The sequence below is a fragment of the Schistocerca cancellata genome, chromosome 10 (genome assembly GCF_023864275.1).
Source record: "Schistocerca cancellata isolate TAMUIC-IGC-003103 chromosome 10, iqSchCanc2.1, whole genome shotgun sequence".
Lineage (NCBI taxonomy): Eukaryota > Metazoa > Arthropoda > Insecta > Orthoptera > Acrididae > Schistocerca > Schistocerca cancellata.
This window is the reverse complement of record NC_064635.1, coordinates 50,984,309-50,996,483: the sequence shown is the minus strand read 5'-3', so window position 1 is coordinate 50,996,483 and position 12,175 is coordinate 50,984,309. Positions and strand designations below refer to the sequence as shown.

The 12,175-nt window shown below is 44.1% G+C and overlaps 1 protein-coding gene across 1 annotated transcript in view; it reads left to right on the top strand.

Annotated features, from left to right (window-relative positions):
- LOC126106413 (uncharacterized) overlaps positions 1 to 12,175 on the top strand; it is a 94,109-nt gene that overhangs the window by 29,380 nt on the left and 52,554 nt on the right. Inside the window, exon 3 of the mRNA XM_049912689.1 lies at positions 2,362 to 2,531. Coding sequence (XP_049768646.1) covers positions 2,362 to 2,531 — 170 coding nt within the window. The remainder of the gene's footprint in view (positions 1 to 2,361; positions 2,532 to 12,175) is intronic.

Here is a 12,175-nt window from a genome sequence, read left to right as displayed (position 1 = left end):
CCAGATCTGAACCGCGTCGAGCACTTTTGGGATGTGACTGAAGGTGACGTCAGAGCTCATAACCCCCCACCCCCTCACCACCCCCCCACTCCACGGGATTTGCATGAATTACGAAACATGTGTCCGCAGATGTGGTGCCTGCTTCTTCCAGTGACCTACCAAGGCCTCACTGCTTTCATGCCACGACGTTTCAACGCTGTTATCCATGCCTAAGCTAGACGTACCGACTATTAGGTAGATCGTCATAATGTTGTGGCTGATCAGTGTATATGTGTTTTTTTCTGGAAAGCTATACGATAGTAATTATCCTTCTGTGTTAGAGCACCGTGGTCTGTTAGACACTCCTGGAAATTGAAATAAGAACACCTTGAATTCATTGTCCCAGGAAGGGGAAACTTTATTGACACATTCCTGGGGTCAGATACATCACATGATCACACTGACAGAACCACAGGCACATAGACACAGGCAACAGAGCATGCACAACGTCGGCACTAGTACAGTGTAAATCCACCTTTCGCAGCAATGCAGGCTGCTATTCTCCCATGCAGACGATCGTAGAGATGCTGGATGTAGTCCTGTGGAACGGCTTGCCATGCCATTTCCCCCTGGCGCCTCACTTGGACCAGCGTTCGTGCTGGACGTGCAGACCGCGTGAGACGACGCTTCATCCAGTCCCAAACATGCTCAATGGGGGACAGATCCGGAGATCTTGCTGGCCAGGGTAGTTGACTTACACCTTCTAGAGCACGTTGGGTGGCACGGGATACATGCGGACGTGCATTGTCCTGTTGGAACAGCAAGTTCCCTTGCCGGTCTAGGAATGGTAGAACGATGGGTTCGATGACGGTTTGGATGTACCGTGCACTATTCAGTGTCCCCTCGACGATCACCAGTGGTGTACGGCCAGTGTAGGACATCGCTCCCCACACCATGATGCCGGGTGTTGGCCCTGTGTGCCTCGGTCGTATGCAGTCCTGATTGTGGCGCTCACCTGCACGGCGCCAAACACGCATACGACCATCATTGGCACCAAGGCAGAAGCGACTCTCATCGCTGAAGATGACACGTCTCCATTCGTCCCTCCATTCACGCCTGTCGCGACACCACTGGAGGCGGGCTGCACGATGTTGGGGCGTGAGCGGAAGACGGCCTAACGGTGTGCGGGACCGTAGCCCAGCTTCATGGAGACGGTTGCGAATGGTCCTCGCCGATACCCCAGGAGCAACAGTGTCCCTAATTTGCTGGGAAGTGGCGGTGCGGTCCCCTACGGCACTGCGTAGGATCCTACGGTCTTGGCGTGCATCCGTGCGTCGCTGCGGTCCGGTCCCAGGTCGACGGGCACGTGCACCTTCCGCCGACCACTGGCGACAACATCGATGTACTGTGGACACCTCACGCCCGACGTGTTGAGCAATTCGGCGGTACGTCCACCCGGCCTCCCGCATGCCCACTATACGCCCTCGCTCAAAATCCGTCAACTGCACGTACGGTTCACGTCCACGCTGTCGCGGCATGCTACCAGTGTTAAAGACTGCGATGGAGCTCCGTATGCCACGGCAAACTGGCTGACACTGACGGCGGCGGTGCACAAATGCTGCGCAGCTAGCGCCATTCGACGGCCAACACCGCGGTTCCTGGTGTGTCTGCTGCGCCGTGTGTGTGACCATTGCTTGTACAGCCCTCTCGCAGTGTCCGGAGCAAGTATGGTGGGTCTGACACACCGGTGTCAATGTGTTCTTTTTTCCATTTCCGGGAGTGTAGTTTTCGACAGATGTGTGCACAGCTGTGGCAATGGCCTTTCCGCAGTGGGCACACCAGTTCTCGTCAGATCACCGAAGGTAAGCGCTGTCAGGTGCGGCCGGCACTTGGATGGGTGACCATCCGGGCCGCCATGCGCTGTTGCCATTTTTCGGGGTGCACTCAGCCTCGTGATGCCAATTGAGGAGCTACTCGACCGAATAGTAGCGGCTCCGGTCACAGAAAACCATTGTAACGACCGGGAGAGCGGTGTACTGACCCCACGCCCCTCCTATCCACAACCTCAGCTGGGGATTAGATGGCTGTCGGATGGTCCCGGTAGGCCACTTGTGGCCTGAAGGCGGAGTGCTGTACGCAGGCGTACTTGCATCTCTACAGATACTGGTCGCTTTAGCAAAATGTGGCAGTAGTTACGCATACCACCTATAATTCACAGCGCAGTAACTCATTCTAATACCGTGATTCATTTCCAATTACCTTTGTTCGAAGAAACGGGAGAAGGGGTGAGTTGGATTTTGCTTACACCATTTTGTAGTACAAAATATAATCAAGACTCAAAATATCACTTGTTACATCAGATGATTACGTTGTATTTCAAAGGTTGAACGACACGGAGTGGAACGTGGAAACACTGGAAACTGATCTGAGGGAGCCTATCCTATCCCAGTTGCTGCACGCTGTTCGGCGCATCACAAAAGCCATAAAAACCAGGAGACGATGTGCCGAGGGACGTCAGTGGAATTTTCTTCAGAAGTACTTGAACAAAACTGGTGAGTGACTTATTTGGGAGTATGTTCCTTGGAATTGCATCCTTGGCGGAGAATTACATTCATGTAATCTTGTCGGTTTATCAGCGAAGATGATAAATAAGAAACTCATTTAAACGTTGCGACAATGTGACGCCATGACTCTCCTGATAACGCAAGAAGTATTCACGAAGTATAGTATTGTTAAAGAAAGTGTAGTGTATACATCACACCTCCTAGTACCACTATGGTCAATATGAGCCCACAAGCACTATGAAAAATACAACTCTCTTGATTTCTAAACTGTTGTTGTTGTGGTCTTCAGTCCTGAGACTGGTTTGATGCAGCTCTCCATGCTACGCTATCCTGTGTAAGCAGTACCTACTGCAACCTACATCCTTCTGAATCTGCTTGGTGAATTCATCTCTTGGTCTCCCTCTACGATTTTTAGCTTCCACGCTGCCCTCCAATACTAAATTGGTGATCCCTTGATGCCTCAGAACATGTCCTACCAACCGATCCCTTCTTCTAGTCAAGTTGTGCCACAAACTTCTCTTCTCCCCAATCCTATTCAATACCTCCTCATTAGTTATGTGATCTACCCATCTAATCTTCAGCATTCTTCGGTAGCACCACATTTCGAAATCTTCTATTCTCTTCTTGTCCAAACTATTTATCGTCCATGTTTCACTTCCATACATGGCTACACTCCATACAAATATTTTCAGAAACGACTTCCTGACACTTAAATCTACACTCGATGTTAACAAATTTCTCTTCTTCTGAAAGGCTTCCCTTGCCATTGCCAGTCTACATTTTACATCCTATCTACTTCGACCATCATCAGTTATTTTGCTCCCCAAATAGCAAAACTTCTTAACTAGTTTAACTGTCTCATTTCCTAATCTAATTCCCTCAGAATCATCCGACTTAATTCGACTACATTCCATTATCCTCGTTTTTGTTGATGTTCATCTTATATCCTCCCTTCAAGACACTACCCATTACGTTCAAGTGCTGTTCCAAGTCCTTTGCTGTCTCTGACAGAATTACAATGTCATCGGCGAACCTCAAAGTTTTTATTTCTTCTCCATGGATTTTAATACCTACTCCGAATTTTTCTTTTATTTACTTTACTTCTTGCTCAATATACAGATTGAATAACATCGGGGAGAGGCTACAAACCTGTCTCACTCCCTTCCCAACCACTGCTTCCCTTTCATGTCCCTCGACTCGTATAACTGCCATCTGGTTTCTGTACAAACTGTGAATAGCCTTTCGCTCCCTATATTTTACACCTGCCACCTTCATTTGAGAGTATTCCAGTCAACATTGTCAAAAGCTTTCTCTAAGTCTACAAATGCTAGAAACGTAGGTTTGCCTTTCCTTAATCTAGTTTCTAAGATAAGTCATAGGATCAGTATTGCCCAACGTGTTTCAATATTTTTACGGAATCCTAACTGATCTTCCCCGAGGTCGGCTTCTACTAGTTATTCCATTCGTCTGTAAAGAATTCTCGTTAGTATTTAGCAGCAGTGACTTATTAAACTGATAGTTCGGTAATTTTCACATCTGTCAACACCTGCTTTCTTTGGGATTGGAATTATTACACTCTTCTTGAAGTCTGAGGGTATTTCGCCTGTCTCATACATCTTGCTCGCCAGATGGTAGAGTTTTGTCAGGACTGGCTCTCCCAAGGCCGTTAGTAGTTCCAATGGAATGTTGTCTAATCCCGGGGCCTTGTTTCGACTCAGGTCTTTCAGTGCTCTGTCAAACTCTTCACGCAGTATCGTATCTCCCATTTCATCTTCATCTACATCCTCTTCCATTTCCATAATATTGTCCTCAAGTACATCGCTCTTGTATAGACCCTCTATATACTCCTTACACCTTTCTGCTTTCCCTTCTTTGCTTAGAAGTGGGCTTCCATCTGAGCTTTTGATATTCATACAAATGGTTCTCTTTTGTCCAAAGGTCTCTCTAATATTCCTGTAGGCAGTATTTATCTTACCCCCAGTGAGAGCAGCCTCTACATCCTTACATTTGTCCTCTAGCCATCCCTGCTTAGCCATTTTGCACTTCCTGTCGATCTCATTTTTGAGACCTTTGTATTCCTTTTTGCCTGCTTGATTTACTGCATTTTTATATTTTCTCCTTTCATCAATTAAATTCAATATTTCTTCTGTTACCCAAGGATTTCTAGTAGCCCTCGTTTTTTTTACCTACTTGATCCTCTGCTGCCTTCGCTACTTCATCCCTCAAAGCTACCCATTCTTCTTCTACTGTATTTCTCCCCCCATTCCTGTCAGTTGTTCCCTTATGCTCTCCCTGAAACTCTGTACAACCTCTAGTTTAGTCAGTTTATCCAGGTCCCATCTCCTTAAATTCCCTCCTTTTTGCAGTTTTTTCAGTTTTAATCTACAGTTCATAACTAATAGATTGTGGCCAGAGTCCACATCTGCCCTGGAAATGTCTTACAATTTAAAACCTGGTTCCTAAATCTCTCTCTTACCATTATATAATCTATCTGAAACCTGTCAGTATCTCCAGGCTTCTTCCATGTATACAACCTTCTTTTATGGTTCTTGAACCAAGTGTTATCTATGATTAAGTTGTGCTCTGTGCAAAATTCTACTAGGCGGCTTCCTATTTCATTTCTTACCCCCAATCCATAGTCACCTACTACGTTTCCTTCTCTCCCTTTTCATACTACCGAATTCCAGTCACCCATGACCTTATATATTTTCGTCTCCCTTCACTATCTGAGTAATTTCTTTTATTTCATCATACATTTCTTGAATTTCTTCGTCATCGGCAGAGCTAGTTGGCATATAAACTTGTACTACTGTAGTAGGCGTGGGGTGCGTGCCGCCAAAATTTCTAAACTATTATTTTCAAAATATATTAATTTTTCCTTCTGAGTGAACTTTATCCAATTATGTTAATTAGTATATTTACAACATAATACAATTTGTTAATGGGTTTTGCACTAAGTTTCGCTGGAGTCGATATTAACCCAAAATTAAATTGTTCGTTTTTTTTGTGTAACTTTTATGAAATTGAATGACATCTGTCACGGTGAACAGCTGCTATACTAAACACTTGAAGTATTCAAAATAGTATATCCACTTATTTTTGTACCCATTTTAGGGTCTCTTTCCTTAGCTGTTATATCATTCCTGGTACCAATGGGGTTAATATAATCCCATAAACACAATGGAACTGTGTATCTCCCTTGTTTACAAAGCAATTAGTTTCCAAATATGTGACTTGCTCCCTCTGAGTCGATTGTAACGAAGATGTTGATGATTAGTAGTTTAGTGCGCTACATGGCAAAGTCACAGCGTCACATTGTATCCACAGATGTTTTGCTGGGCTTTATGTTTTCAGTACATTTAAATTTATTCACGACTTCTAGCAGTGAGTACCGCTTGTGTCAATATGAAACCCGTCCAAATTTCTTTTTGTATGTCCACCATTCTGATTGGAGGTTTGAGAGATTTCGGCCATACACTTATGTAATAAAATGGAACACTCACAGGCGTCCTTACGATGTTATTTATTACATGGCTACTAGTTTCGGTACCCCAGTACCAGGCCTTAACTGAGGCTCAAGGCGTTAACTCCAGCCACATACACAATTCATCAATGGCCAACATCTGTGAACTGGTTTTCGCACACTACCTGTAGCAACGAGGTTTTGTCTCCAACATCTACTATCAACTGGTAGCCATATAATAAACAACATCGTAAGGATGGCCGTAGATGTTCCATTATCATGTAAATTTCTTTTCGTTTCTTGAACCTAACATTTTTAAAAATAGAGTTATAGTGAACAGCTTTAGTATATGTTTTTATCTTAGTTCATTAAAATACTACCAATATATCCTGTGTAAGTTGTTAGGGGTCTTTACGACCTGAGATGTGAAAATTACCGAACAATCAGTTTAATAAGCCACAGCTGCAAAATACTAACACGAATTCTTTACAGACGAATGGAAAAACTAGTAGAAGCCGACCTCGGGGAAGATCAGTCTGGATTCCGCAGAAATACTGGAACACGTGAGGCAATACTGACCTTACGACTTATCTTAGAAGAAAGATTAAGGAAAGGCAAACCTACGTTTCTAGCATTTGTAGACTTAGAGAAAGCTTTTGACAATGTTGACTGGAATACTCTCTTTCAAATTCTAAAGGCGGCAGGGGTAAAATACAGGGAGCGAAAGGCTATTTACAATTTGTACAGAAACCAGATGGCAATTATAAGAGTCGAGGGGCATAAAAGGGAAGCAGTGGTTGGGAAGGGAGTGAGGCAGGGTTGTAGCCTCTCCCCGATGTTATTCAATCTGTATATTGAGCAAGCAGTAAAGGAAACAAAAGAAAAATTCGGGGTAGGTATTAAAATCCATGGGGAAGAAATAAAAACTTTGAGGTTCGCCGATGACATTGTAATTCTGTCAGAGACAGCAAAGGACTTGGAAGAGCAGTTGAACGGAATGGATGGTGTCTTGAAGGGAGGATATAAGATGAACATCAACAAAAACAAAAGGAGAATAATGGAATGTAGTCGAATTAAGTCGGGTGATGTTGAGGGTATTAGATTAGGAAATGAGACACTTAAAGTAGTAAAGGAGTTTTGCTATCTGGGGAGCAAAATAACTGATGATGGTCGAAGTAGATAGGATATAAAATGTAGACTGGCAACGGCAAGGAAAGCGTTTCTGAAGAAGAAAAATTTGTTAACATCGAGTATAGATTTAAATGTCAGGAAGTCGTTTCTGAAAGTATTTGTATGGAGTGTAGCCATGTATGGAAGTGAAACATGGACGGTAAATAGTTTGGACAAGAAGAGAATAGAAGCTTTCGAAATGTGGTGCTACAAAAGAATGCTGAAGATTAGATGGGTAGATCACGTAACTAATGAGGAAGTATTGAATAGGATTGGGGAGAAGAGAAGTTTGTGGCACAACTTGACCAGAAGAAGGGATCGGTTGGTAGGACATGTTCTGAGGCATCAAGGGATCACCAATTTAGTATTGGAAGGCAGCGTGGAGGGTAAAAATCGTAGGGGGAGACCAAGAGATGAATACACTAAGCAGATTCAGAAGGATGTAGGTTGCAGTAGGTACTGGGAGATGAAGAAGCTTGCACAGGATAGAGTAGCATGGAGAGCTGCATCAAACCAGTCTCAGGACTGAAGACCACAACAACAACAACACGACCTGAGTAGTAGTCAGTGAAAGAAAAACATCCTGGTAGTGCATGATAAGGTATGTTATGAAGCAACATGAGCAACGGACGAAAAATTCAGATTTAAAATGAACGTAAACAGTCTTCACCGCAAGAAGCCTTTATTTTTATGGTTGCCGGTTTCGGTCATTTGCCGACCATCTTCAGACCTCATACGATGATGGTAGGCGGTGGCGGTGAACGGAGCAGGTGTTATGAACTCCACGAACGTCAACTGCTCAAAGGGATAACCATTAGAAACGGTTTCTTGTAGTCGAGACTCTTTATGTTGATTTTAACGTACTTGGAAAAACCGCTGTTCTCCGCTTGAAAAGTTCTCAAAAATTACTGAAAAATTCTATTGATAACCAGATTACACCTATGGTACCTAGTATGCTTAATAATCAACACAGACGTTGAGGACAAATTTCAGTTGATGGCAAATAAGCTCGTCAGACAATAAGGGTCTACAAGATGCTTTCATCTGAATGTACATGGTCGCCGCGCAGTTCACACTTAAAAGGCATGGCACAGGGTTCATCCGACCACCTTCAGACTATTTCTCTACCGTCCCACACTCGAACAGTGTTTGGGGAAATGCGCACTTAAATTTCTATGTACGACCACTGATTTCTCTTATTTTTTTACGATAATTTTTTCTTCTTCTGTAGATTGGCGTCAATAAAATACTTTCGTATCCAGAGGAGACAGATGATGGTTGAAATTTTGTGGAAAGATCTCGCCTCAATGAAAAACGCCTATGTGTTAACGATTGCCACCCCAACTCGCTTATCGTATCTGTCATACTCTCTACTCCGTTTCTCGATGTTACAAGAAGAGCTGACCTTCTCTGGACTTTCTCGATGTCCTTTGTCAGTCCTATCTGATAAGAATGCCGTACCACACACAGCAGTGTTCTTGCTGAGGATGGATAAGTGTAGTGTAGGCAGATACTTTAGTAGACTTGTTGCGTCTTCTATGTGTTCTGCCAATAAATTGATTTGCGGTCTGCACAATATTTTCTATGTGATAGTTCCAATTTAAGTTTTTCGTTATTGAAATTCCGAGGTACTTAGCTGAATTGAATATATTTATGTTTTATATCGTGTAAGCAACATTTAACGCATACCGTTTAGTACTCATCTGGACGACTTCACACGTTTTGTTATTCAGAGACAAATGTCATTTTTCGCGCCACCACACAGATATCGTGTCTGTGTCATTTAACAATTGGTTTTGATCTTCTGATGACTTTGCTATACGGTAACTGACAGCATCATCTGCAAACTGTCTAAGAGGGCTGTCAAAAAAATGGTTCAAATGGCTCTGAGCACTATGGGACTTAACTCTGAGGTCATCAGTCCCCTAGAACTTGGAACTACTTAAACCTAACTAATCTAAGGACATCACACACATCCATGCCCGAGGCAGGATTCGAACCTGCGACCGTAGCGGTCGCGCGGTTCCAGACTGCAGCGCCTACAACCGCTCGGCCACTCCGGCCGGCGAGGGCTGTCAGATTGTCTCGTAAATTCATGTATAATTGAAGGAGTGTGTCCGTTTGTTTGTTTGTTTGTTTTTAATTCATACAAATCTACAGTTTTATTCACATCTTGATGAAATTGCGATACTTTACCTTCAAGACAAGAGGAAGCTAACTTTCTACAAAAGATTTCGTAACCTGACACATGTATATATGTTACATATAAAGGAGAAAGGTTATTACCAAACACTCTAAAAATCCAATGCCTATTTAGTTCACATTTCTATACGATCCGCTAATGAAGTTTTGGGCAGACATAGGCTACACGTATTTTTTTAACATACACCATATACAAATATGTACATAAAATATGTAAAGGACAGACGTTGTTAACAAACATCTTGAAACGTACTTGACCGATTTACTTCATACTTCTTGGCTGATTTACTTCAACTTTCTACGGTCAGATGGGAAAAATGTATAATATTAATGAAGCATCAAAAATGAAGACGTGCTTAATGCGTAGCTAGAGGTCATCCCAAGTAGTACGGAAGTCTGTGCCTGACGTTCAAGAGTGGGCCCAAATAATTTTTCCTATTTGCTTTTTTTATGTTATTATTTTATTATTTTGTCTAGAGAATTGCCTAATCAAATTTTAAGAGCCGTTACTGGGCAAGTGTTGACGTAGGTTAGCTTTGCTCGGGTTCATTTGTGCAGGGCACGCTCTTGAATGTCAGGCACAGACTTACGTACTACTTGTGATGATCTCTAGTTACGCATTAAGCACGGCTTCATGTCTATACGATGTGCGTGGCTAGCACTCTCTTAAATCTACACCTAAATCTATATCTACATCCATAATCCGCAAGCCACCTGACGGTGTGTGGCGGAGGGTACCTTGAGTACCTCTATCGGTTCTCCCTTCTATTCCAGTCCCGTATTGTTCGTGGAAAGAAGGACTGTCGGTATGCCTCTGTGTGGGCTCTAATCTCTCTGATTTTATCCTCAAGGTCTCTTCGCGAGATATGCGTAGGAGGGAGAAATATACTGCTTGCCTCTTCGGTGAAGGTATGTTCTCGAAACTTCAACAAAAACCCGTACCGAGCTACTGAGCGTCTCTCCTGCAGAGTCTTCCACTGGAGTTTATCTGTCATCTCCGTAACGCTTTCGCGATTACTAAATGATCCTGTAACGAAGCGCGCTGCTCTCCGTTGGATCTTCTCTACCTCTTCCATGAACCCTATCTGGTACGGATCCCACACTGCTGAGCAGTACTGAAGCAGCGGGCGAACAAGCGTACTGTAACCTACTTCCTTTGTTTTCGGATTGCATTTCCTTAGGTTTCTTCCAATGAATCTCAGTCTGGAATCTGCTTTACCGACGATCAACTTTATATGATCATTCCATTTTAAATCACTCCTAATGCGTACTCCCAGATAATTTATGGAATTAACTGCTTCCAGTTGCTTACCTGCTGTTTTGTAGCTAAATGATAAGGGAACTATCTTTCTATGTATTCGCAGCACATTACACTTGTCTACATTGAGATTCAGTTGCCATTCCCTGCACCATGCGTCAATTTGCTGCAGATCCTCCTGCATTTCAGTACAATTTTCCATTGTTACAACCTCTCGATATACCATAGCATCATCAGCAAAAAGCCTCAGTGAACTTCCTATGTCATCCACAAGCTCATTTATGTATATTCTGAATAGCAACGGTCCTACGACACTCCCCTGTAGCACACCTGAAATCACTCTTACTTCGGAAGACTTCTCTCCATTGAGAACGACATGCTGCGTTCTGTTACCTAGGAACTCTTCAATCCAATCACACAATTGGTCTGATAGTCCATATGCTCTTACTTTGTTCATTAAACGACTGTGGGGAACTGTATCGAACGCCTTGCGGAAGTCAAGAAACACGGCATCTACCTGTGAACCCGTGTCTATTGTCCACTGAGTCTCGTGGACGAATAGCGCGAGCTGGGTTTCACACGACCGTCTTTTTCGAAACCAATTCTTATACCATCAACATATCAGGCGGCAAGACTAAATACAGTAACAGGTTACTGAAACAATCAAGATAGTTTTCAGTGCACTCGGATATTCAGTTAACATGAACAGAACCCACCAAGGAACGATTCGACGACTCCAGTTCGTTCACTTCGAGTAACATGCAACAGACGCGAAGGAAATCGGTCCTTCAAATGTCAAGGAAATCCCTGTCACCGTCGGCAGCGGATCTGCACTCAAACGGCTAACCACTCCGCAGCAGCCTCCCACGCTACTCCGTCTTACCGACTCGGCCACTCGCCAGCGGCGCACGTCGCTGTCGCTCACACAGCTGATACTCGAACTCAGGCCCGTGCAGAGCGAGCGCACCGCAGTTAAATAGCCGTCCGCCAAAGATGCGAATAAGACAAGCAGGCATCGAAAATCGACTCATAACGATCGGGATGACAATCAGAAGCTTCCTGGCAGATTAAAACTGTGTGCCGGACCGAGACTCGAACTCGGGATCTTTGCCTTTCGCGGGCAAGTGCTCTACCAAAGCACATGCCCGCAAAAGGCAAAGGTCCCGAGTTCGAGTCTCGGTCCGGTACACAGTTTTAATCTGCCAGGAAGTTTCATATCAGCGCACATTCAGCTGCAGAGTGAAAATCTCATTCTGGAAACATCCCCCAGGCTGTGGCTAAGCCATGTCTCCGCAATATCCTTTCTTTCAGGAGCGCTAGTTCTGCAAGGTTCGCAGGAGAGCTTCTGTAAAGTTTGGAATGTAGGAGACGAGGTACTGGCAGAAGTGAAGCTGTGAGGACGGGGCGTGAGTCGTGCTTGGGTAGCTCAGTTGGTAGAGCACTTGCCCGCGAAAGGCAAAGGTCCCGAGTTCCAGTCTCGGTCCGGTACACAGTTTTAATCTGCCAGGAAGTTTCATATCAGCGCACATTCAGCTGCAG